The 27063-nt window shown below is 53.0% G+C and overlaps 1 protein-coding gene across 16 annotated transcripts in view; it reads left to right on the top strand.

Annotated features, from left to right (window-relative positions):
• Positions 1 to 27063, top strand: part of RET (ret proto-oncogene) — a gene marked incomplete at both ends in the record, with an annotated part of 58868 nt that overhangs the window by 13609 nt on the left and 18196 nt on the right. For 3 of the 16 annotated variants that reach the window (XM_082853882.1, XM_082853881.1, XM_082853873.1), the window contains 7 exons: positions 15255 to 15518; positions 17502 to 17789; positions 20035 to 20276; positions 21596 to 21791; positions 23188 to 23387; positions 25470 to 25728; positions 26457 to 26582. In XM_082853882.1, coding sequence (XP_082710008.1) covers positions 15255 to 15518; positions 17502 to 17789; positions 20035 to 20276; positions 21596 to 21791; positions 23188 to 23387; positions 25470 to 25728; positions 26457 to 26582 — 1575 coding nt within the window. The remainder of the gene's footprint in view (positions 1 to 15254; positions 15519 to 17501; positions 17790 to 20034; positions 20277 to 21595; positions 21792 to 23187; positions 23388 to 25469; positions 25729 to 26456; positions 26583 to 27063) is intronic. The other 13 variants (XM_082853888.1, XM_082853875.1, XM_082853876.1 and 10 more) reach the window with 8 other exon arrangements.

Genomic DNA, 27063 nt, shown 5'->3' with positions numbered 1-27063 from the left:
CAGGGAGATCAGCTTGGTGCTTTGTGACTACATAGAGGGGTGGGATAGGGAGGGTGGGAGGGAGACACAAGAGGGAAGAGATATGGGGATATATGTATAGGTATAGCTAATTCACTTTGTTATAAAGCAGAAACTAACACACCACTGTAAAGCAGTTATACTCTAAAAAAGATGTTTTAAAAAATGGCAAATCACAAGTGTTGGCAAGGATGTGGAGAAATTAGAACGCTTTATTCACTGTTGGTGGGAATGTATAATGGTGCAGCCACTGTGAAAAACAGTGTGAAAGTTCTTCAAAAACTCAAAAATAAGATTACCATATGATCCAGCAATTCCACTTCTGAGTATACACTGAAAATCAAGGTCTCAAAGTGATATTTGTATGCCCATGTACATAGCAGAATTATTCGCAATAGCTAAAAGGTGGAAGCAACCCAACTGTCTATCAGTGGATGAATGGATAAACCAAATGTGGTATATCCATACAACAGAATACTATTCAACCTTCAGAAAGGAAGGAAATTCTGATACATGCTACAACATAGATAAACCTTGAGGACATTATGGTAAATGAAATTAAGCCAGTGACAGAAAGCCAAATGCTGTATGATTCCACTCATATGAGGTACCTGGAGTAGTCAGATTCAGAGGCAAAATGTCACATGGTGGTTGCCAGGGGCTGGAGGAGGTGGGGAATGGGAGTTAGTGTTTAATAGGTGTAGAGTTTCAGTTTTGCAAGATGAAAGAGTTCTGGAGATGATGGATGGTGGTGATGGTTGAAAAACAATGTGAATTTATTTTAATGACACTGAAATGTACACTTAATGGTTAAGATGGTACGTTATGTTATGTGTATTTTACCACAATTAATTTTAAAAACTAGGATCCTCTTTACCCCCAAATTCATTATGCTCAGTAGAGCCTTCCCTCATCTGTGCTTTTTTCCGAAGAGCAAAATTACATTACAATCCCTTGCAAAGCCAGCCTCCAGCTGGGACAAAGCATCGAGATGACGGTGTGTGAACATAGTGCAGGGTGACCCTGCCTGAGAGTGCACACATGTGTGTGTGTGTGTGCGTGTGCACGTGCACATGTGTGAATGAGCACACATGTTCTGCCTAACGTCTCCAAGTGACAGTGTTCCTCAGTTACCAGTATGTCATTTCCTGAGCCAGGGTCAGTGATTTTGTTCTCAGCTGTTCTCATGGCTGTTTGCTCAACACCAACTGCTGGCCTCACTAAGGCGGCTAGTGCGCTAAAGGGCGCCTGCGTGCTCCACGAGAGCCTTGTGAGCACAGGAGGGGCATCCACGAGGCTCCATCCAGCTCATCCTGCTGCTGACCATCCACCTATGGCTCCCAGACCAAGCCAGAGTGTCATAGCCAAGTCTGATCTGATCTGAACCACCTCCCTGGCCCCACCCCCTCTCCTATCCCCAATTCTGACCATTTCCCAAATGTGCCCAGCCGTTACCCACATGTGTTCATGAAACCATTTATGTATCAGTTTGTTGCTTCCTTGATTCATTCATTGGTTCACTTATTAGTTTGTTCTGTCAGACAGTTCTTTCAGGCAGAGGGTGACATGATTTGACTAACCCTGGCTGCTCTGGGGCAAGTGGGCTGTGGGGTCAAGAGTGGGCTCAGGGAGACTGGTTGGCATCATGGTGTTGTCCAGGTGAGCGAGGTGAGGGTGCACAGCAGCTTGGGCGGGGGGTGGCAGAGGGCAATCTGTGGGCTGGTGTAAGGGATGGAAGAGGGAAGGGCTCAGAGCGAGTCTGAGGTGCATGGCGCCTAGACTGGGGTGGGGAGGCTGTGTGGTTCTCTAAGCTGGACTGAGACAAGGGAGAGGATGGAGCAAGTTGGTAGGGGTGCATCTAGCACTCAGGAGGAGGTCAGGGCTGGTGAACGTGGCAGTCCTCAGCCCAGAGGCAGTCATTCGAGCCATGGGACTGGCTGCCGTTTGCTAGAGGAGAATCTGGAGAGAGAGCACCCGGAGGATAAGCTGAGAAGGAGGAAAGGCACATGGGGGTGAGCAGGCTGGCTAATAGGAGTGAAAGTGGAGAGCACCAAACACAGGAGGTCCTAGAAGCAACCAGAGAGAAGAGAGAACACCAAGGAGGGACAATTAGAATAAGCACAGAGCTTTCAGAAGCAGGGCAGCAGAAACATGCCTTTGAAGGACAGAATAACAGTCCTGCAGAATTCTCTACCCAGCAAAAGTGCCTTCCAAGAATGAGGTAAAAGGAGATAGGCAACATTCCAGAAAAAATTCAGAATAATGATAGTGAAGATGATTCAGGACCGCGGAAAAAGAATGGAGGCAAAGATCAAGAAGATGCAAGAAATGTTTAACAAACACCTACAAGAATTAAAGAACAAACAAACAGAGATGAACAACACAATAACTGAAATGAAAAATACACTAGAAGGAATCAATAGCAGAATAACTGAGTCAGAAGAACGGATAAGTGACCTGGAAGACAGAATGGTGGAATTCACTACCACGGAACAGAATAAAGAAAAAAGAATGAAAAGAAATGAAGACAGCTTAAGAGACCTCTGGGACAACATTAAATGCAACAACATTCGCATTACAGGGGTCCAAGAAGGAGAAGAGAGAGAGAAAGGACCAGAGAAAATATTTGAAGAGATTATACTCAAAAACTTCCCTAACATGGGAGAGGAAAGCCACCCAAGTTGAGGAAGCACAGAGAGTCCCAGGCAGGATAAACCCAAGAAGAAACATGCTGAGACACACAGTAATCAAATTGACAGAAATTAAAGACTAAGAAGAATTATTGAAATCAACAAGGGAAAAATGACAAATAACATACAAGGGAACTCACATAAGGTTAACAGCTGCTTTCTCAGCAGAAACTCTACAAGCCAGAAGGGAGTGGCAAGATATATTTAAAGTGATGAAAGGGAAGAACCTACAACCAAGATGACTCTAACCGGCAAGGATCTCATTCAGATTCAACGGAGAAATCAAAAGCTTTACAGACAATCAAAAGCTAAGAGAATTCAACACCACCAAACCAGCTCTACAACAAATGCTAAAGGAACTTCTCTAAGTGGGAAACACAAGAGAAGAAAAGGACCTACATAAACAAACCCATAACCATTAAGAAAATGGAGTAGTAACATACATATCGAAAATTACCTTAAACATGAATGGATTAAATGCTCCAACCAAAAGACACAGGCTCGCTGAATGAATACAAAAACAAGACCCATATATATGCTGTCCACAAGAGACCCACTTGAGACCTAGGGACACATACAGACTGAAAGTGAGGGGATGGAAAAAGATATTCCATGCAAATGGAAATCAAAAGAAAGGTGGAGTAGCAATACTCATATCAGATAAAATAGACTTTAAAATAAAGACTGTTACGAGAGACAAGGAAGGACACTACATAATGATCAAGGGATCAATCCAAGAAGAAGATATAACAATTATAAATATATATGCACCCAACATAGGAGCACCTCAATGCATAAGGCAACTGCTCACAGCTCTAAAAGAGGAAATCAACAGTAACACAATAATAGTGGGGGACTTTAGCACCTCACTTACACCAATGGACAGATCATCCAAACAGAAAATTAATAGGGAAACACAAGTTTTAAATGACACAATAGACCAGATAGATTTAATTGATATTTATAGGACATTCCATCCAAAAACAGCAGATTACACTTTCTTCTCAAGTGCACACAGAACATTCTCCAGGATAGATCACATCTTGGGTCACAAATCAAGCCTCAGTAAATTTAAGAAAATTGAAATCATATCAAGCATCTTTTCTGACCACAACACTATGAGATTAGAAATCAGTTACAGGGAATAAAACATAAAAAACACAAACACATGGAGGCTAAACAATACGTTACTAAATAACCAAGAGATCACTGAAGAAATCAAAAAATACCTAGAGACAACGAAAACACGACGTTCCAAAGCCTATGGGATGCAGCAAAAGCAGTTCTAAGAGGGAAGTTTATAGCTATACTAGCCTACCTCAAGAAACAAGAAAAATCTCAGTCTAACCTTACACCTAAAGGAACTAGAGAAAGAAGAACAAACAAAACCCAAAGTTAGTAGAAGGAAAGAAATCATAAAGATCAGAGCAGAAATAAATGAAACAGAAACAAAGAAAACGATAGCAAAGATCAATAAAACTAAAAGCTGGTTCTTTGAGAAGATAAACAAAATTGATAAACCGTTAGCCAGACTCATCAAGAAAAAGAGGGAGAGGACTCAAATCAATAAAATTAGAAATGAAAAAGGATAAGTTACAACAAACACCACAGAAATACAAAGCATCCTAAGAGACTACTGCAAGCAACTCTATGCCAGTAAAATGGACAATCTGGAAGAAATGGACAAATTCTTAGAAAGGTATAACCTTCCAAGGCTGAACCAGGAAGAAATAGAAAATATGAACAGACCAATCAAAAGCAATGAAATTGAAACTGTGATTAAAAATCTTCCAACAAACAAAAGTCCAGGACCAGATGGCTTCACATGTGAATTCTATCAAACATTTAGAGAAGAGCTAACACTCATCTTTCTCAAACTCTTCCAAAAAATTGCAAAGGAACACTCCCAAACTCATTCTGTGAGGGCCACCATCACCCTGATACCAAAACCAGACAAAGATACTACAAAAAAAAAAAAATTACAGACCAATATCAGTGATGAATACAGATGCAAAAATCCTCAACAAAATACTAGCAAACAGAATCCAACAACACATTAGAAGGATCATACACCATGATCAAGTGGGATTTATCCCAGTGATGGAAGCATTCTTCAAATCAATCAATGTGATACACCATATTAACAAATTGAAGAATAAAAACCATATGATCATCTCAATAGATGCAGAAAAAGCTTTTGAGAAAGCTTTTGTCATACATCCATGTATGACAAAAACTCTCCAGAGAGTGGGCATAGAGGAAACCTACCTCAACATAATAAAGGCCATATACAACAGACCCACAGCAAACACCATTCTCAATGGTGAAAAACTGAAACCATTTCCTCTAAGATCAGGAACAAGACGAGGATGTGCACTCTTGCCACTGTTATTCAACATAGTTTTGGAGGTCCTAGCCATGGCAATCAGAGAAGAAAAGGAAATAAAAGGAATCCAAATTGGAAAAGAAGAAGTAAAACTGTCACTGTTTGCAGATGACGTGATACTACACGTAGGAAATCCTAAAGATGCCACCAGAAAACTACTAGAGCTGATCAATGAATTTGGTAAAGTTGCAGGATACAAAATTAACGCATAGAAATCTCTTGCATTCCTATACACTAATGATGAAAAATCTGAAAGAGAAATTAAGGAAACACTCCCACTTACCATTGCAACAAAAAGAATAAAATACCTAGGAATAAACCTACCTAGGGAGACAAAAGACCTGTATTCAGAAAAGTATAAGACACTGATGAGAGAAATTAAAGATAATACAAACAGATGGAGAGATACATACAATGTTCTTGGATTGGAAGAATCAATATTGTGAAAATGACTATACTACCCAAAGCAATCTACAGATTCGATGCAATCCCTATCAAATTACGAATGGCATTTTTTTGCAGAACTAGAACAAAAAAATCTTAAAATTTTGATGGAAACACAAAAGACCCTGAATAGCCAAATTAGTCTTGAGGGAAAAAAACAGAGCTGGAGGAATCAGACTCCCTGACTTCAGACTATACTACAAAGCTAATCAAGACAATATGGAACTGGCAGAAAAACAGAAATATAGATCAACGGAACAGGATAGAAAGCCTAGAGATAAACCCATGTACATATGGTCACCTTACCTTTGATAAAGGATGCAAGAATATACAGTGGAAAAAAGACAGCCTCTTTAATAAGTGGTGCTGGGAAAACTGGACAGCTACATGGAAAACAATGAAATTAGGATACTTCCTAACACCATACACAAAAATAATCTCAAAATGGATTAGAGACCTAAATGTAAGACCGGACATTATAATGCTCTTAGAGGAAAACATAGGAAGAACACTCTTTGACATAAATCACAGCAAGATCTCTTTGATCCACCTCCTAGAGTAATGGAAATAAAAACAAAAATAAACAAATGGGACCTAATGAAACTTAAAAGCTTTTGTAAAGCAAAGGAAACTACAAACAAGACGAAAAGACAGCCTTCAAAATGGGAGAAAATATTTGCAAATGAATCAACAGACAAAGGATTAATCTCCAAAATATATAAACAGCTTGTGCAGCTCAATATTAAAAACACAGGGCTTCCCTGGTGGCGCAGTGGTTGAGGGTCCGCCTGTGGATGCAGGGGACACGGGTTCGTGCCCCGGTCCGGGAAGATCCCACATGCTGCGGAGCGGCTGGGCCTGTGAGCCATGGCTGCTGAGCCTGCGCGTCCGGAGCCTGTGCTCCGCAACGGGAGAGGCCACAACAGTGAGAGGCCTGCGTACCGCAAAAAAAAAAAACCATAAAAACAATCCAAATCCAAAAGTGGGCAGAAGACCTAAATAGACATTTCTCCAAAGAAGACATACAGGTGGCCAAGAAGCACAACATCACTAATTATTAGAGAAATGCAAATCAAAATTACAATAGGTGTCACCTCACACCAGTTAGAATGGGCATCATCAGAAAATCTGCAAACCACAAGTGGTGGAGAGGGTGTGGAGAAAAGTGAACCCTCTTGCACTTTTGGTGGGAATGTAATTGATACAGCCACTATGGAGAACAGTATGGAGGTTCCTTAAAAAACTAAAAATAGAATTACCATACAACCCAGCAATCTCACTACTGGGCATATACCCAGAGAAAACCATAATTCAAAAAGACACATGTACCCCAGTGTTCATTGCAGCACTATTTATAATAGCCAGGTCATGGAAGCAACCTAAATGCCCATCAACAGATGAATGCATAAAGAAGATGTGGCACATATATGCAATGGAATATTACTCAGCCATAAAAAGGAATGAAATTGGATCTTTTGTAGAGATGTGGATGCATCTAGAGACTGGCATACAGAGTGAAGTAAGTCAGAAAGAGAAAAACAAATATTGTATATTAACGCATATATGTGGAACCTAGAAAAATGGTACAGATGAACCAGTTTGCAGGGCAGAAATAGACACAGATTAGAGAACAAACACGTGGACACCAAGGGGGGAAAGCGGCGGGGCTGGGGTGTGATGAATTGGGAGATTGGGATTGACATATATAGGCTAATATGTATAAAATGGATAACTAATAAGAACCTGCTATATAAAAAAATAAATAAAATAAAATTCAAAAAAAAAAAGAATGAGGTAAAAGTTTTAAAATGGAGGGCGATAAGAAAAACACAGACACAGATTCACGTTTGCTGTGAATGGATGAGGTGGAAGGTGAGGGCGTGGGAGGGGCAGCAGTGTTGCCAAGTGTCCAGTGACGTCAGCCATGGGTTCATGGATGTTTGTCACAGAATATGCTTTTGGCATAAATGTTTTGCAAAATATATTCTGTACATATCAAATATTGAACTGGAATAAAGAGAAAACGTGAACGGGATATGGGAGGAGGGGCGTGAGGTGGATGAGGAAAGGGTGATGGTGCCAAGCACCCTTGTCTGGGCCTTGGGGCTGGAGGGACCCCCCCACGGGGACAGCTGGCCCGCAGGGGGAGGGGCCGCCCCCGGGGAGGAGTCCACGAGATCTGGTTCCCATTCCCAGTGAAGATGATGGCATTAGGAAACCGTCTGTTAAGGAGGTTCTGCTGGACCATAATAAGACTGTCATCTGCATGATCTGGTGCTCATCAAGGGCAGGAGCGGGGCTGCCCGGTGAGTGGATTCTGCAGGAAGGGGCTGCCTTGCACACAGATTCAGGCGCTGCTGTAACCCCACACGGTTCTCAGATCATACCGTCTCACAATGTTTTTTCTTTCTTGAGAGCCCCAAATTCTGGCTTTCAAGGTATAGCCCTAGGACACTTCTAGTTGTCTGGGGCCCTGGGTGTGTCCATGACCACAGTGAGTGTGACTCACCCTGGTTAGCCAAGGGCACCCGGTTAGGAAGTAGCTGCCTAGATCTGGCCTGGCCTGGTCAGATGGCAGCACATCCTCCACTGAGGCTGGCGAGGAGGTCGAGGGAACCTCAGGGGAGCTGTGTGTGGCCCCTGATGGCCAGGGCTGATCAGGAGAGCTGGTGAGGTGAGCCTACGGTCAGGGCTGGGCAGGCTCAGTGTGTCTCACTAAATGAATGAGAGAATGGGGAAGGGGGGGGTGAGTGTGCAACAATGTGAGAGTGTGGAACCACGTGCGTGTGAGATAAGAAGTGTATATGTAAGAGGGAGATGTGTGTGTATCAGTCTGGAGACTGTACCCACACAGCAAAGGAACCAGGAGAGGTTAACGTAAGAGTTGGTCAGCAGTGGTGAGTGTAGGAGGGCTCTGTGGGCCACCCTCAGGCTAAGGGCGGACACCCAGGGAAGGGTCACAGCCCACTGCACATGGAGAAGTTGGCTAGGTTGTGCAGGCTAGCAGGAGGCGACCGTCCAGGCACAGGGGAATTGAGGCTGTCAGCGGGCGTACAGAGGCGTCTGGTCTGGGAGGCTGGGGGAAGGTGATCGCGGGGTAAGGGCGTGGGCTGCGCTGGCACCGAGGGACGGTGTGCGTCTGGCACGTGACTGAGGTGGAGCCCAGAGGATGTCCCCACACCCTGTGCCGCAGAAGCAAGGGGTGACAACCAGAAACTCTTGTCCACCTGCGGTGTCCTCCACCGCAGAGAGGGGTGCTCAGAGCATCCCATGCATGTCTGAGAACGTATGCCCCTGTGACCAGTGTGGGTAAGAGTGCCTGTGTGAGTGTGCACGCACGTCTGAGCTTGTGGAGAGTTAAATGAACGAGAGTGAGGTGGGGACTTGGGCCTTGTTCTGTCTGCATCCAAATACAAGTAAATGACACATCCCAGCCAGGTATGGAACATTGAAAGCTGCCCTTCCGGGGTAGAAGAAGGCTGGTGACTGCATGCGCCGCATGAGACCGTCAGCGCCCAGGTCGCTGTACTTGTAAAGATGTTGAAGGAGGCCCTGCTCGGAGCAGAGCAGCACCTCACCCCCACTGAACCTTAGTTCCACATCTTCTCCCTGCAGGGGTGGGGCAGGGTGGGAGCAGATGGGGTCTTGGACCGATGCACCTCTGCCACCTCCTGCATGCCCGGGCACACACACACACACACACGCCGTGAAGTTTCTTGGGGTCTCTGCAAACGCGAGCAGCGACTTGGGCCTTTGGCAGTTGTGTCCTGAGCAGTGCGGGACCCGCCCCTCCTGTGTGAGCAAAAACCAGCTCCTTACCCCTTGCTGTGGTGCCGGGGCAGCCTAAGGAACCAGAACCTCGAGGTGATTTCATGTTCTGTCCAGGCAGAAACATGAAACTGTGTGGGGGGAGAATTCTGTCACCCGGTGACATTCAGGGCTGGAAGGCATGGATGGGACAGGCTTTGCAAGTCCTGCTGTGTTGACCTGCCCGAAGTTCCAGGGGAGGCTCTCACCAGAAGCAGGTCTGAGCTTACAGGCCGGGAAGCTCTTCCTGGCAAAACGATGCTGGCAGGGAGGGGCGGTCAACCGGCAGGGCCCTGGGCTTCCCAGCAGGACCAGCATCTGCCCTGATCCTGACTTCCACCACCACTTTGTTAGCCATTGTACCAAACCCCGAGATGCAGAATCTCCAGCTGTTTGACCTTGGGAAAGCTTCTCACCTCGCAGCCTCAGTGTTCTTACCTGTGAAATGGGGCAGTGAAGGGATTTGCGCACGGTGATTGTGAATCCGAAGTGAGAGCTTTGTACAATATGAACCTGTGCAAAGGCTGCTCCTCCTCTCCCCAGCCTACCCTTCTCTTGTTCACAGTTGAAGAAAGCGAGGTCCAGAGGAGGCCACCACTCTGCAGAGGCTGCACAGCCCCGTGAAACTGGACACTTGCGATGGCCCGTCCCAGGCTCTCCTCATTCACCCACCGGGATTGGCAACATCATTTGTGGGGCCCAGTGTGGAATGAAGATGTGGGCCCCTTGTTCTAGAATTTTGAAGGGTTTCAGGACAGTGACAGCAGGGCATTAAACCAAGCACGGGGCCCTGTGGTCTCCCCAGGCTATACCCCCTTGAGGCCAGCCCTGCACCCACGTCCTCATTCCCCACCTCGGACCATGTGTTTTTCCATCTGAAAGTGTTTGTGACAAGGAGGAGATTAAGGCAGCCGTGCCCTGAGCAGGGACCACCTGGGAGGCATTTTAAATGCATTTAAGTCTGTTTCTGCTCACAAGCATTGCCCAGCCCACAAATCCCTTTAGGCAGCAACAGACTGAGCTCCACACGGATCCCGTAGGGCTTGGCTCTGTGAGATGAGAGCGGGCAAGGCCCATTCTCTCCTGCACATGTGGTCTGTATGGTGGGGACTGGACCAGCTTGGAGGTAGGGGCTCCCGGGAGCTCGGGCCCCTCCTACCTCCCAGATCCCGGACCATTGAAAGTGCATGCACCCCAGGGGGCCCCGGAGGAGGAGCCCCGTTCTGGATCTGTTCCTCCCTACCTGGCAGGCGGGGCAGGCCTCTCCCCCCCGCCACAGAAGACCCATCTGTAAGGTCCCCCCACTGGTGGCTCCAAGGGCAGCTGGTTCTTGCACAGCTGACCGGGGCCGGGCACGGGGTGTGTGCGTGTGTGTGTCCCCAGAGGATGAGCCGGCAGAGGCTGTGTTCCTCTCCTGACACAGGCTCAGTCGTCACACAGCATACTCTCGCTGGTACTCTGGGGGCCGGGAACGCAGACCTCACCTCTCCACGGAGGGGTCTGGCAGACCACGGAGAGCTGGTGGCCTAGCGGGCTGGCAGACACAGGCTGCCCTTGGCGGTGTGCTGTCTTGTGGACCAACATCCACCCTGGGCTCCCCACCGGCAGAGTTGCCTGCAGCTCTGTGAGACAGGACCCACTGGCAGCATCCCAGATCACTAGCGGTCGGTGCGCGCCTGTCTGCCAGGGTGAGGAGGACGCCGGCGGCCCTGGCCCTGGCTGAGCCCCTTCCCACCCAGCGTGGTGTCACGAGCCTGGGCTGCCACCAGGCCATCACCACCCTGTCAACCACTGGGAATTACAGTCTCTCATCCTCTTTGTTGTCGGGAATGCAAGCTTCCCAAGAGAAGGTGAGCCCTCGGGGACCACCTTCTTTGCAGGCTGGTGTTGCTGACTTGCGGTCACCACGCAGGGCTCAGCGGGGCAGCGGGCACGGTGGCGGCAGGGCCCGGCCCGCTGTGAAGTGGGGTTGAGCAGGCCGGAGAGGGGTGTGCTGCTGGAGGGACTGCCGTCCGAATCCCAGTTCTCTGGCTGGCTGTGTGTGTGCCCTTGAGTGTGCAGACAGCTTTCTTTTGTTCCCGCCTCGGTGTCTGTTTGCAAAGCAGTGGTCCCGTTGGCACCCCCGTCTGGGATTGCGAAGAAAATGGAGGGTCGGTGTGTGTGTGTGAGGGCCGGGGAGGCTTGGCCTTGCACCCTGTTGGTCCAGCCGGCTGCGCTCACTGCACACCACACCGCTGTGAGGCGGCGGGCCAGGTCCTTTGGAGAAGGCAGCGGTAGAGGGAAGGGAGACCCACCCTTCTCCTGTCCACGGGGCAGTGAGCAGCAGCGTCCTTCCCCCTGCCTGGCCACCCCCCACCCCAGAGCTCCCGCTAGAGCCTCTGACTCGCAGCCTTCGTGGACCGTTGGTTGGAGGGAAAGGAAGCCTGGCTGCTGCTCGTGATTCGGGCCCTTGTCTTGTGGCAGCAGAGCTGTGGCTGGTTCTCATCCCCCTTCTGAACCTGCCTTCCCAGACTCAGCCAGGCTGGGCCGGGCAGGGTACTGCCATAGGCTGGGAGCCCATCTGATTTCTGTGAGGAGCACAGACCGGGAGTTACTCTGCCAGGCGGCGTGGTGGGGCTCCGGCACGCTCCTAGTGGGGGACGAGCCCCATCAGGGACCCCTCTGCGGCTGTCCCTCCCCTCCCGTTGGGTGACTCTCCTCTCCTGTTGGGTGAGGAGACACCACAGGAAGTACTCCTGCCTTTGTCTCAAGAGCAGTGATGAAGATGTTAAAAAAAAAAAAAATCAATATATAAGTCATAAATTGGAAGAAGATATTTTCAAATGAAGAAAAGAGAAAAAAAAAAAGCAGTGATGAGCAGTGTTGTAGGATCCTCTTTGGAACCCCAAACTGTGAGCTTCTCCCGGGAAGCTCGAGCCTGTGGAGTGAATCCTCGCTGTGTGGGAGGACCTGTCAGCCGTGGCCCATCACTCGGCCCAGCTTGCAAAAGGTCTGCTCCGAGCCGGTGCCACTGGCTGCCCTTTAACAGGAGCAGGGAAGAGTCCAGTCCTGTGGCCGTTTGGGGCTGACACAGCCCTCTGAGCTGCCTGCCTGTCTGTGGGCATCAGCTACTAAATCCCAAAGAAGTCAGCCCTGAGTGCATCTGCGGGGCAGCCTGTGTCTTCTTGGGCCAGTAGGGAGGGTGTGGGGACAGGAGGGTGGCATTCAGCCACTTGTGGGCAGCTCCTGCCGGTGGTCTGAGACCCCAGGGTGGGGGAAGCAGTGTCTCAGCTCTCCCTCCCCAGAGTCCCCAGCATGACTTCTTTCTGCGGCTCCTTGAGCGGCCTTCGCCTTGGATGGCAGGCAGTGTGATGCTCTGGGGTGGATCCTCCCCCAAAAGGCTGCAGGGCAGGAAGGCCACAGCACAGAGCCCCTCTCAGGGCACGGGGCTGGCTCCTGGAGGTCCTAGCCTGCCCTTCCCTGTACCGCACCTGCAGAGGCCCAGGAACTCTGGGTCCCACTCCAGGGACAGCACTCCTAGGGAGCAGATTTCTGAAGGTCTAGTAGGTCGGCACCAGGCGGGCAGCCCCCTTCCCTCCGTCTCTGTCTTTAGTGTGGGGTGTGCAGGGCCAGGCCTTTGGCTCTAGCCAGAGCATCGCTCTTTCCCCCGCTTCCTCTCCCCCTTTCACCTGATCCCCTTTCTCTTTCCACTCCTTCCCTCTCTCTCCCTCTGTTTCTCTCCTGCTCTCTCTCTCTCACCCTTGCTCTGTGGTCCAGGCCTGTCTGGCAGGGCAGCACCCACAATGGGCACTGGGCTGGCAGGACCGAATGCACACTTCCCTCCAAGTTGGCATTCCCAGCCTGGCTGCCTTCGAGGTCATCCTTGGGAAACCTCCCTCAGTGCAAGCAGCCTTCTAGTTTTCTTACTGTTGTACCACTTTGGGATCCAAAAGGTCTCGCCTGTTCTCTTCACCCGACTTCACCTGGCACTTGGTTGTTTCCCACACCCAAGGGAGTCCTCAAGGGCCCAGGCAGACCCAGGGTTCCTCTGCTCGTGCGGAGTGGACCGGCCACTCACCCCCATGGCTGCAAGGGAAGCGGGCTGTAGGTGGAAACAAACCGATGGAAAGGAGAAACCGGTTACACAAAAGTAGTGTTTCTCATGTTTGCTTTGTGCGTTGGTACTTTTTTGTGCTTCGTAGAGTAGGTTTTTAAGCACTTGCAGGTTTTTTAACCATTGCTTGCCCATTTATCCACCTTTTAAAAAGTTCTTACTATTTTATAAAACTTCTTGTGATGAAAACTGCTGAACATACACAAAGTCAACAGAGTTAGTAGGATGAGGGCTCCCGTGGGCTCACCCAGCGCAGCCATGGTCAGCATCCGCCTTCCTTGTGGCATTTACAGCTCTACCCCCGGTCCCTTGGCGATCAATTTCGGCAGAATCTGCATAGGTTGAAGTGCATAAATCTTGGCTGTACACTGTTAACCAGTGGATGTGCCTGTGTGAGCCACGCCCATATGGGGATACAAAGCCTTTATGTTCCCCAGAACATGCCTCCTGCCCTTCCTGGTCTGGTGCCTCCCCCGCCACCAGCAGGTAGCCAGTCTGAGTTCTGTCGCTTAAAATCAGTCTGGAGCCATGACGTGTGATTCTTTCATGCTGCTCCTTCTACTTGGCAGGATGGCTGTGAGATCCGTCCAGGCTGTCATGTGTATCAGTGGCCCTGATGGACCACCGTTTGCTTATCTCTTCACCCGCTGGAGCACATCTGGACTCTTTCCAGTTCTTGGCTCTGTGAATAACTCCAGCATTTGTGAATAAGTCATTTGATGGACCTATGTTTTCATTTCTCTTGGATAAATGGAGTGGAATTTCTGGGTCATGTGGTAGGAGTGTGATTGACTTTAGCTAAAGATTTATTAGTGCTCTGTTCGTCTTTGGTGACTCCTGCCTGCCCTGCTTGTCTGGCAGCATCTTGTACCCTTGAAAACTCTGGCTCCAGGTGATTTGTTCAGAAGCCTGGGTGAACTCCCCGCTGAGTGGTTCACCTGCTTATCAAACTTGGGTAATTGAGAGCGATTTTGCAACGGTTTTAAGCTGCCTCACTTCCTCCTTTTTCTGTTTTAAAGCGGTGTCCTTTCAGCTAGTGTTTTTTATTTAGTTAGTTCGTTAGTTATTTAGTTGCGCTGGGTCTTAGTTGCAGCTTCCAGGCTCCTTATTTGTGGCTCGCAGTTCTCCTTAGTTGCGGCTCACCAGCTTCTTAGTTGCAGCAGGCGGGCTCCTTAGTTGTGGGATGCGAACTCTTAGTTGCAGCATGCATGTGGGATCTAGCTCCCTGACCAGGGAGCAAACCCGGGCCCCCTGCTTTGGGAGCACAGAATCTTAACCACTGCACCACCAGGGAGGTCCCTCAGCTAGTGTTTAGCTATATAGATAATTGTGCGTTGATGTACTTAGGACTGCAGATGAGAAAGACCTACTAAGATCAGAATTTTAAATTAGTGAAGTTTTCTTTTCTGGTCCACGAAGAATCTATTATTAAAATGTAAAATGGGGGATGATGGGATGAATTGGGAGATTGGGATTGACATATATACACTTTGCATACTATGTATAAAATAGATAACTAATGAGAACCTATTCTGTAGCTCAGGGAACTCTACTCAGTGCTCTGTGGTGACCTAAATGGGAAGGAAATTCAAACAGGAGGGGATATATGTATACATATAGCTGATTCACTTTGCTGTACAGCAGCAACTAATGCAACATTGTAAAGCAACTATACTCCAATTTAAAATACTGTGAAATAAAGCCGCTGGGGAATACTGGTCCGCCTAGGAGGCCTGCTCTGGGCTCTGTCATCACTGTCATCACCCCTCCCTCCCTCCCTCCCTCCCTCCCTCATGTGCTTCCCTGCTTCCTGCAGCCCCACTGGGACTCTACTTCTCAAGGGATGCTTACTGGGAGAGGCTGTACGTGGACCAGCCGGCCGGCATGCCCCTGCTCTACGTCCACGCCCTGCAGGACGTCCCCGAGGAGGTGCCCAGCTTCCGCCTGGGCCAGCACCTCTACGGCGCCTACCGCACACGGCTGCACGAGAACGACTGGGTCCGTATCCAGGAGGACACGGGGCTTCTCTACCTTAACCGGAGCCTGGACCACAGCTCCTGGGAGAAGCTCAGCATCCGCAGTAAGGGAGCAGCCCTGACCCCTACGCACCTCACCGCCCCCACCCCCGCCCTCGCCTTAGCCTCACACAGCACACAGCACACCGAGGGTGGCTTCCCCTATGGCTCCTGCTGTGTGAGAGCGGAGAGAGTGAGATGAGGCTGGCCTGCCTCTGTGCGCAGCCAGTGAGAGAGCCAGGGTGAGCTTGGGGACCACTGATGACCCTTAGGCTTTCTGAGGCTGTTTGGATTTTGGAGAACCCATGTGAAGGATTTGGGTGCTCTGTCCATGCAGGATCCAGATGCCTTTTCCAGTTGGGTTAACAAGGATTTGGGGTTGTGAGAGAGGAGCTAAGAGGAGAAAAATCCCAAGATCTTGCTTTAGCAAGTGGTCTGCAACTTGCTGGAGAAGCAGCAGTTCCCACGGAAAGTGTGGCTCGCAGTTCTCCTTAGTTGCGGCTCACCGGCTCCTTAGTTGTAGCAGGTGGGCTCCTTAGTTGTGGGATGCGAACTAGTTGCAGCATGCATGTGGGATCTAGTTCCCTGACCGGGGAGCGAACCCGGGCCCCCTGCTTTGGGAGCACAGGGTCTTAACCACTGTGCCACTTGCCAGGGACTTGGGCCTGGAGCCAGAGATGGAAGTGGAGCAGGGAGGAAGGCCTGGCCAACTCCTCAGAGCAGAGGTCCCAGCTGGAGCGTAGGCCACGTGGGACCCTGGGACTTGCGGGGAGCAGGGGTCGTGGAGCAGAGTTGTGCCTCGTGGCACTAAATGGTGATCACACACCCAGTAGTGCCCCCCTCTGAGCCCCTCCACCGTAGACATGGCCTCCCTGGACCCTCACGCCAGCCCTGAGCCCCCGTGTGTGCTGAGACAGCCGGCATGCCTGGGAACACGGAGTGGGCGGCACCGCCCGGCAGGGGCAGAATGACCGCAGCCATCTGCCAAGTGAAGCCAGGGTCCGCAAGTAAAGATGCCCCCCGTCAGGGCACCCCAGGCGGCTCCTGGCGGAGGTAGCACCTGACGTAGGTCTTGGTTCCGCACACACTTAGTTGCCGCCGTCTGCATCTCGAGCCCCCAGTGGGGAACTTGAAGAACCAGGGCCACTGGGGTGGAGGCCAGAGTGGAATCTGCTGAGGGTCTGAGTTTCGTAGGAGGCCTGTTCTGTTCGTGACTGGAGAGTGACCTCGGGTACCTGTCGGGTCCAGTCAGGGGAGAAATCAGTAATTTGAACAGGGAAAGTTTGTACAGAGAACTATTAACCACAGCAGGAGATTGGAGCAATGGAGGACAGGCTAGTAAGAAGCACAGAGAACGAATGAATACGGGAGGAGCAGATGTGAGGGGCAGCCGCTTCCCCAGGGCTGAGATAGAGGGCCCTGGAAGAGCCCCCGACCCCAGCTGAGATCCAGACCAGTTGGAGGGGGAGCTGCTGTGGTGCCTCCATGCTGGAACTTGCCAGAAATCCCCTCCCCGGTGCTGGGGAAGTCTGTGTCTCCGAAGACAGTGAAACTGCCTGGGGGCGGGGGTGGGGACATGGATTCCCTGGCAGTCCAGTGCTTAGGGCTCTCTGTGCTTTCACTCCCGAGGGCCCGGGTCCAATCCCTGGTCGGGGAACTTAAGATCCCACAAGCGGCGTAGCCAAAGATAGGAACATAGGATAGATGAAAGTGTTTCTAAAAAAAAAAAAAAAGAACTGCCTTGGGGAAAGGGGCAGGGCAAGAGCCCTCCCTGGGGAAGCTCTCCACTTGGTGTTAGACCCGGGGCTCAGGGCACCTCCCTGAGGAAGGGTATTTGAGCTGAGACCTAAAAAACAAGGGAGGTGGGCCGGTGAGGCACCCTGAGGAGGTGGTGGCCGGGCCAGAGAGCCCAGAGGAGCCCTGTGGACCCCAGTGAGGACTGGGCTTTGCCCCCCGAGCTCCTGCCCCCTCCCCTCCCTGTTCCGTTCCCCACCGCTGGGCAGGTGTGGCTGACACCCCGGCGGGCCTGACGACTTCTCTCTCTGCAGACGGTGGCTTCCCGCTGCTCACCGTCTACCTCCAGGTCTTCCTGTCACCCGCGTCCCTTCGTGAGGGCGAGTGCCAGTGGCCGGGCTGTGCCCGAGTGTACTTCTCCATCATCAACGCCTCCTTCCCGGCTTGCGGTGCCCTCAAACCCCGGGACCTCTGCTTCCCCGAGATGGGCCTGTCCTTCCGCATTCGGGAGAACAGGCCTCCCGGCACCTTCCACCAATTCCGCCTGCTGCCTGTGCAGTTCCTCTGCCCCAACGTCAGCGCGGCCTACAGGCTTCTGGGAGGTGAGTGCCCGCCACGTGGAGCCTTCCTCGGTGCCTGCTGAGCGCTAGGCACGGCGCTGCGGTCCCTCTGCACAAGCCGTCGAGTTTGCTCTGCACCACCCCATCATCCGTTCATTCAGAAGTCCACGAGTATCTCATGTAAGCCTGCCATGGGCCAGGCACTGTTCTGGGGACCAAGGATGAGAGAGCGAACGCATCAGGCCAAAATCCCACCTGCCTGGAGCTTCCATCCCGTGGGAGGTGGAGACCACACACACGTGCTAAGGAAATCGGGTGGCCTCTGAAGGGACTAGGTGGGACGTAAAGCTGAGAGGGTGTGGGGTGGTGAAGACCACTGTCTCAAATCAGATGGCTGGGAAAAGGGGACCCTGGAGCAAAGGGGAGGGGTGCGAGGCAAGCGGGGCGAGCCCCTTCAAGAGCACCAAGGTGGGAGCCCCATGTAGCTGGAGTGCAGGGAACCGCAGGGCAGGGCGGAGGCTGCTGAGGGCAGAGCAGTTCCAAGTGGGGGGCAGGGCTTCCTGCCGAGGGACTGGGGAGCCATGGAAGGTGTTTGGGAGGGGGCGTCATTGACAGGACATACCTTACCGTTAAGAGCTTAGTCTAGCTGCTGTGCTAGAAATGATTGGGGGTGGGTGGTTTAGGGGCAAGCAGAGAAACAAATTAGGAGGCAGGAGAAATCCTTGAGTGAGAGGATGAGGTCTGGGGTGAGGGTGGAAACCTTTGGGCAACAAGAAGCAGGCGCGTTGTGGGCTTGTTTGGAAGAAGGATCCTGCAGGATATCCTGGTGAGTTGGACGTGGGGTGTCGAAAGAAAGAAGGGACCAAGCATGGTTCCAGGATTCCGCCTGAGCAGCCGCAAGGGCAGTGGACCTTGACACAAGATGGTCCTGCCACAAGATGGCCCTGGGGAGGCCAAGAGCACGGATGTGGGGAGGGGAAGGGAATTGGATCCCAGTGGAGATGAGAGAAGGCAGCTGAGGTGCCATTAAACCATTTAAAGGCGAGGAACTGGGACTCAAAGGGGACACTTACAAGCTGGACTTACTAGTAAGTAGAACCTGGATTCACACCAGGTTGATGGCATACACACGGTAATAATGTTGAAGAAAATCTCAGTAGCGTAAGGAAAGTAGTCACTCACATTGTCCCAGCATCTTTTCATTTATCCTGCAGCAGGGATAGATGTCTTTGTGCAGAATTGCCGGCCAAGTGTATGATTTAGCGAGCTGCCTTTTTCGCTAAAAAAAAAGGGTTTTTTGTAATCGTGAACAATAGAGGGACATGTTTGCATGATAAGCATTTCCCACATGTGTAATTCACATGTAATGTGTGGCTCTGATGTGATTTCCCACTGAGTGGAGTTGACAGCCCTCCCGTGCTTGGCTGTGGGGTGGTCAGTGTTGCCCTTCAAGCCTTCAGCCTTTCCCCTTTTCTGGGTCATTTCTGGAGGATGAATTCCAGGACAGGCTTGGCTTGAAGAGTGTATTGTTGTTACCGGTCCTCCCTCACCGGGTTGTGGGAAGACACGTGAGTCACTGAACGTACAGCAGTGTCTGGCAGGGAACAGACACTTTTGTCTTCATCTCCTCTTCTGGTGAGGAAACTGAGGCACAGAGAGACAGAACCACCAGCCTTGGACCACACAGCCAGAAGGTGTATAGGACAAGGATTCAAACCAGGCAGTCAGAAATACTTGTGTGTTAATATAAAATCACACCAGATGTCCACCATGTTTGTTTCCAAGTGGTGGAATAGCTTTATTTCTCACATTCTCTAAAACAGGCACATACCACTTCCATAATTTAAAAAAAAAAAAAAAATTCCTAAATCTTTTTTTTTCAGAAACCAGCAAATGCTGGGAGCTGAATCTCTGGGCTGAGCTGGTGCCAGCCCTCCCCACAGCAGAGGCAAGGTGTGTGAAGGGGTGTGCCCAGCCCTCCTAGGTGATCAGGCTGAGGTCCTGATGCAGGCATCCTGGTCCCGGTCCCTCTGTTTCCCATTAGCACCAGTGCAGGCTGCAGCCACAGTGAAACTCAGAGCACAGTCTTCACTGCAAACTGTGCTTGGAGCGCCGTGCCCCACTGTGGAGCCGAGGAGGAGCCAGGGCCCGGGGCCAGCATGCACCCCAGCTCCATCCACAGGGCCCCCTCCCGTGCCGCCACTCCCGGTGGGCCCCTGAGGAAGGCAGCTCACCCTTTCCCCAGCCCGGGGGTCAGCCCGGGGTTCCTGGTCTGCTTGGTGCGCAGGTGAGAGTCTGCCCTTCCGCTGCACTGTGGACAGCCTGGAGGTGAGCACGCGCTGGGCCCTGGACCGCGAGAAGCGGGAGAAGTATGAGCTGGTGGCTGCGTGCACGGTGCGTGTCGGCACGCGTGAGGAGGAGGTGATGGTGCCCTTCCCCGTGACTGTGTACGACGAAGACGACTCTGCGCCCAGCTTCCTCGGGGGCGTCGACACCGCCAGCGCCGTGGTGGAGTTCAAGCGGAAGGAGGTGCCTGTCCATTTGTCTGGTGTCTCTCTGTTCCGTGTCTGGATTCCTCAATCCGCCATTTATTCCTCGGTCTGTTCAGCGGTTCGTCTAGCCATCCAGACATGTGGCTGACCGTCCATCTAGCTATTCGTCTTTCATTTGTCCATCAGTCTGTGTGTCGGGGTTTTCTGTCAGTGTCCAGGACAGCTGAGGAGGAGGGAGGAGGCCAGCCCCACCGGCACCCAGCTGACCACTGCCTTGGGAGGCCGGGGGCCCTGAGTGCCCAGTCCGTGTCTGACGCCCTGGGCTGGGGGCCCCAGGGCTCATATCGGCAGGGATCTCCCTGTGCCCCATCCAGGCCCCACCCTTTTCTGGTCCACGCAGGTGGAGCGTGACTGCCACCTGCTGGGCCTCGGGCTGTCCTGCAGCTGGCAGGCCAGCAGGAGCAATGGAAGGGTGGGGGCGTAGAATGTTGTCACTGCCTGCTTCTCTGGGCACCCCAAGAACAGGTTTGGCGGATAAGCCGGGGAGAGGAAAGCACATGACACGGGGAATGTCTCACGAGCCTGGCAGGACCCCCTGGTGGTGACATTGGGGAGCCTGGTTAGCAGTGAGAGCAGAGATGCCCTGTGACTTTGCTCAGAACCTTCCTCGTGACCCTTTCCAGCCTGGTGTACAGAAGAGACTTGGAGAAGAGCATTAAGATGCTTGGAGGAGGGCTTCCCTGGTGGCGCAGTGGTTGAGAGTCCGCCTGCCGATGCAGGGGACATGGGTTCGTGCCCCGCTCCGGGAAGATCCCACATGCCGCGGAGTGGCTGGGCCTGTGAGCCATGGCCGCTGAGCCTGTGCATCCAGAGCCTGTGCTCCGCAATGGGAGAGGCCACAACAGTGAGAGGCCCGCATACCGCAAAAAAAAAAAAAAAAAAATGCTTGGAGGAGAGCATTCTTGTGGATACCTGGGCTTGGATCCCAGGTCTGCCGTCTGTCACTCTATGGCACTGAGCTAACTCCTCAGCCTTGTGGGGCCTGGTTTCCTCAGGGAAGAGTATGAGTGCTTGCTCTGCTCTATGGGGACCTAGATGAGGTCTTCAGCAGAGCACCAGGGCATGTGCTCTCATCCATCCTTATGGGGCATCTGTAGATGCCTGTCACACCTGCTGCGCAGGTGAGCTGCAGTGGCCCAGGAAGGGTGACCAGGGCAGGCTGACTAGGGGCCCCAGGGAACTTGAACCCAGGTCAGTCTGTCCCTAGAGCCAGCTCTGACTGCACACACCTGGTCCACTCGTGGGGCACGGTCTCTGGCTTTAAGGGCCCTAACTGGCACCCCCTGTTCTCTGCAGGGCACTGTTGTGGCCACACTACGCGTCTTCGATGCAGATGTGGTACCAGCATCCGGGGAGCTCCTGAGACGGTACACAAGCACGCTGCTCTCCGGGGACGCCTGGGCCCTCCAGACCTTCCGCGTAGAGCACTCGCCCAACGAGACCTTGGCCCAGGCCAACGGCAGCTTTGTGCGGGCAACCGTGCATGACTACAGTAAGAGAGGCCAGATGTGGCCTGGCTGGGCCCCTTGGGGAACCGGCGGCCCACTCTCCTTGGACGGGGCAGCACCCTGCACACACAGACGCCTGTCCTGGCCCTCTGAGCACCAGGCAGCCGCCCCTTTCACTCCTCCTCCCAGCCTTTGTCTCTGCTGGGCTTGCCTGGGCCACCTTGGTGGGTGTTCGCAGGCTGTCCTCTCCATGAACTGTCCTGAGGCCGACCCTGGCAGGACACCACAACACCTCCCCGTGCTGGCCACGCCAGGACTCACTGCAACACGTATGTCGTCACCAAGGCCTCCCTCTGGCCCCTGGCACCTGCTTTGCCACCTCCCAGGTGCCCGAGTGCCCAGGGGTTATTATTGCCCCCTCCCCCCACCAGCAACTCTCTACTCACAAGGGGTTGATGTATCCATACGATAGCAGCTCGGTGTCCTAGAGTCGGAGGGTTCCCCGATGATTGTCCTGTCTGGCTCCTGGAATGCGCCTACCCTCAGGGCTGAGCTCCAGGTGCCCGCATTGCTCACCTGCCGGACGGGGCATACTCATCCTCAAGCTTCCCCGCCTCCCTCCCCTGCCCTCCTGCCCGTGTTTTCTAGCATCACCTTTCAAATACCGCACTTGCCCTTGGGTCCTTGTTTGGGGGTCTGCTTCTGGGGAACCCAGGATCGCTGGTGCCTTTACCCCTTTCTGGCTGGCCTGATCCTATTTGTTTCTCATGCTCCCCTCCCCCACCAGGCCTCTGAAGCCGTCTGTCCTGCGTGAGGGAAAACGTCATCCTTGCCCCTGCATACTCACTCTGGTGCCATGTGCACCAGAGCCTCCCCTCCCGCTTTCTGTCTCCACTAAACTAAAACCTTAGCCTTGGCACACGGCAGGTGCTCAGAAGCGTGGAAGCTCCCGGGTGCTGGAGGCCTGTGGAATCCAAGGGTCCACGGGGCTGCTGCTGTTGAGAGTTCCCAGGGGCTAGCACAGTCTTCCCAGGGCCTGGGTGGTGGCGGTTCTTTACCTTGTGTGGCCTACCCCACACTCACATCACACACACACACACACACACACACACACACACACACACACACACACACACACACACACACACACACACACACACACACACACACCCAAGGTTACCTCCCAGCTGAGAAGGGTCTTCTGGGCTCCCAGCTCAGCACAGCGACTCACTTTAAATAGTAGTGCTACCTTAACGCCTCCCGCCAGGTCTGTTATCTGTGTCCGTGTGGGTGGAGGTACCCGTTTCCACGTGTGTGTGGGGAGTGCGTTGGGGAGGAGGCATGCAGCGGCGTGGGACAGTGGTCCCAACCCGCAGGGCCCCCGCCCATCATCACCGTGTGCCGTCCACACAGACACACCCCCTCCCCCACCCTCCTCAGGGCTGGTTCTCAACCGGAGCCTCCCCATCTCGGAGAGCCGGGCCGTGCAGCTGGCCGTGCTGGTCAACGACTCGGACTTCCAGGGCCCGGGGGAGGGCGTCATCCTCCTCCACTTCAACGTGTCCGTGCTGCCCGTCAGCCTGCGCCTGCCCAGCACCTACTCCTTTGCCGCGAGCAGGCGGGCCCGCCGCTTCGCCCAGGTGAGCCCCCAGCCTGCTGCCTGCCTGGGGAGGGGTGTGGAGGGGCAGGAGACCCCCAGGGTGGCGTGCTCCGTTGAGCAGATTTCAAGCAGGGTTGGGGGGTGGGTGACACCCCCTCCCTGAGCTAAGTAGTGCACGGAGTGGCCCCAGGGAGCTGCAGGCACGGGGCCAGGAGGGCTGGGGCCATGGAAGAGTCATGAGCAGGGCTCGTAGGTTTTGTGGGCCCCTCTTCTTTGCTGTCTCCTTTCTTGGCATCTTTAAAACATTTTGTACTCATGAAAGAGCAGCGCCAGGTAAATCTATGCATGCACACTTGGAAAGACGTCCCTGGTGAATTAGGTGAAAAAATGGTTTGCGTAAGTGTTGGTCTCAGGTGGCTCCCTAGGTTCAAAACGAAGTCCTCATTGCTGGGAGTTTGCAAGAGTGCAAATGCAGGCAGCAATGAACGGTGGCGCCCTCTGCAGGGAGAGATAGGGAGCGCTTCTACTTTCCACTTTTCTGCAAGTCTGTTTACTAGAGCTTATTTTGCATTTGTCGTTGGAAAATAACGATTAGAAGTGGAAAAAATAAAAGTAATAAGTATTCGTCAAAGGAGATAAGGGATAGACAGGGGTGATCTCTTTTTCTCATATTAGCCAGTGTGTAACATTTTGGTGCAGTTCTTCCGAGAAGGTGTCTCTTAAGCGCTTTTTAAAGTTCACTTGTGGTTGCAGCAAGCATATGACTTAACGTACTGCGTTCTCCTAGTGGGGCAGCTGTGGCCACATCCTCTTTAGAACATCCCGTTTAGGGCCATCTCCTGTTTTCCAGTGGTTTTGCCAGTTTCTGTGTTTGGTTCCCTTACCTCCTGGCAGCCACCCGGGGCCAGCAAACGAAGAACCCCACCCTGGGACACATCCAGGCTCCCCAACCTGCCACCCAACCTCGGGCCTTTCCTGGAGGCAGGGGTCAAGGGTGGTGGGAGGTGACAAAGCAGAGGGGCCTGAGGGGTGTCTGGGGGTCTGAGCTGGAGCAGGCATTGCTGGAGGTGGGTCACCTGTGCTCCAGCAGACTCAGGAGGGCACAGGGACCCGAGTCCCAGTGCAGTCTCAGACGCACTGTGGCCTCTCACCGGCTCCCCAGTTTTTATGATTGTAAATTGAGGGTGATGACCTTGGGCAATTTTGAGGGTCACTGGAGAGAGTGGAAGTGAGCCCAGTTTGTACAAGGAAGTGCTTGGAGTCCAGCAGGTGGTTTTATTGTGGCGTGGAGCATGGGCTTGGAGGAGCCTGGCTCTGCCCTGGGCCTGAGTCGGGCTGAGCAAGGGCATGGTGTGTGGCTGCAGGCAGGGCCCTATCCCCGCTCCCCCCACCAGGCCCCCAGCCCTCAGCCTTGACTAGTCAGAGCTTCTGATCTCAAGCCACCCGCAACCCTTACGGTAACTCAAGTGGCTGAGGGGGTAAAAAGGAGAGTTCAACTGACCAGCTCCAGGCCCCAGGCCACAGCTGCCAGCATGGCATCCCTGGGAGAAGGATCCCTTCTCTCCCAGGGCTTCCAGCCCAAGTCCCAGGAAGGCCCCCTGGGTCCCATGTGGGACAGACAACCATGCTGCATGAATCGTGGCCCGGGTGCCATGTTCTGACTAACCAGGCGAGTGACCTGGCTCGCGCGTGGACCACCCCAGGTGGGAACTTTGCTTTGCTCCCAGAGCAAAATTGGCCTGGCCAGAAGAGAGGGAGGTGTGTAGGAGGCATACGGGCTGCCTTTGTGCCTGAATGAGTGAGCAAGTGAGGGATGAGCTGGGCAGGCCAGCAGCGCCTCCCTGGAGGGCCAGCCCCCAAAACCAACCCCAGTGCCCCGTGTTCCTTCACCTCCGGCTCTGAGGGGCAGGTATGGGTGGCGGTCCCATGGTCTGGGCAGGGCAGGACCAGGCAGGCGGATGGTCTGCAGGTTCCGGGGGCGTGCGGGATGGGGGGATGGGGAGCTACCGTCCTGGGCTGAGTAGGAAACTGTCCTGGGACTCAGGCTGCCAGGGAGCCCCTCCAGCCACCCTCACAGGTGGTCCAGCCACCCAGCTAAGGATTTCCTGTGTCCTATGCCTAGATTGGGAAAGTCTGTGTGGAAAACTGCCAGGAGTTCAGTGGCATCCACGTGCAGTACAAGCTGCAGCTCTCCAGCGCCAACTGCAGCGCCCTGGGGGTGGTCACCTCGGCCGAGGACACCAGGGGGACCCTGTTCGTGAACGACACGGAGGCCCTGCAGCGGCCCGAGTGTGCCCAACTCCAGTACACGGTAGTGGCCGTCGAACGGCCAACCCGCCGGCAAGCCCAGGCCCCACTGCTCGTCACACTGGAGGGGACATGTGAGTGCCAGGGCTGCGGGGAGGGTCGGGCTTCTCCCACAGAAGGGCCCCGGTCCCGCTCCCCCTCACTAACTGGTGGCTTCCCTGAGCCTGAGCCTTCTTCCCTGTAAGATGAGAAAACGGTGCACGCTGCACAGCCAAGCTGGAAGGATGACAGGGGGAAAGTGTGAAACGGTTTAGCCCAGAGTGATGGCATTGTGGGCGGTCACTGCTGCCCATCACCTCTGTCAATGCGTCCTACCTATGCACTTGCTTTAGGGCTGCCAGATACAATAGAGGACCCTGGTTAAACGTGAATTTCAGGCAAACAACAAGCAATTTTTTGGGTGTAAGTACGTCTCGTGCAACTTTTGCAGTGTCTCTTAGAAGACAAACTTCCAAGCGTGTCACCGTGATATTAGGGACGTATTTACACAAAGCAGGTGTTCACCGTTACCTGAAGGTCAGGTTTAACTGGGTGTCCTGTGTGTCACTGGCCGAGTCTGGCCACCTCACACCCTCCCTCCATACTTATCTCAGCCCAGTAGCTGTCCCCGCTTTGTGACTGTGGTACCACCCCTTCCTCAGCAGCCCCCTCACTGCCCTGTGCCCCGGTGCTTAGTTACTACCTCCCCTCTGGGCTCAACCTGTGGGGACAGCTAAGCCACTGCTGCCCTCGCCCGTGGGTGCTGGCGGCTGGACACAGGGCCCAGGCTGGCCCCCTGTGACTTGCTTTCTGCCACCCCCAGATGTGGCAGAGGAGCCAGGCTGCCCCTTGTCCTGCGCGGTCAGCAAGAGGCGGCCCGAGTGTGAGGAATGCGGCGGCCTGGGCTCTCTGACGGGCAGGTGCGAGTGGAGACAGGGAGACGGCAAAGGTAGGCCCCGTGCAGAGCCAGGTGTTCGGGAGGGTGATGACGGCTGAGTGGAGAGGGCGTCTGTGTGGGCCCTGCCAGCCTCTGCGATGCCCCCCACCCCCGTCCACGCTGAGTCTCTTCCCCAGCGCCTTGTCCCCTGCTGTGACTCCTGATGCCAGGAGAGGGTGGACATTAGTGCAGGGTGGCATGAGGACACTGGGACTGTTTATCACCGTGGGATCACAGGTGCCTGAGGCTGGACTCGCTCTGGGCTTGGGAGGGTCTGGGCCAAAGTTGGGATGTGCATGTTTTCTTTTTATTTTATTCTAAATTTCTGTATATGTATTTGTCCCTAAACTAGATGTGAATTGGCATCTGTGTCTCCATTTCTCCACCCATATACACATAAATTACATGTGCAGTTGTGAACGTATTCACCCAATGCCTTTATTTTTTTTAAACTTTTTATTTTATATTGGAGCATAGTTGATTAACAACGTTG

The sequence above is a fragment of the Leucopleurus acutus genome (assembly GCF_964270905.1).
Source record: "Leucopleurus acutus genome assembly, chromosome: 14".
Taxonomy (NCBI): Eukaryota; Metazoa; Chordata; class Mammalia; order Artiodactyla; family Delphinidae; genus Leucopleurus; species Leucopleurus acutus.
This window is presented reverse-complemented; position numbering and strand designations above follow the sequence as displayed.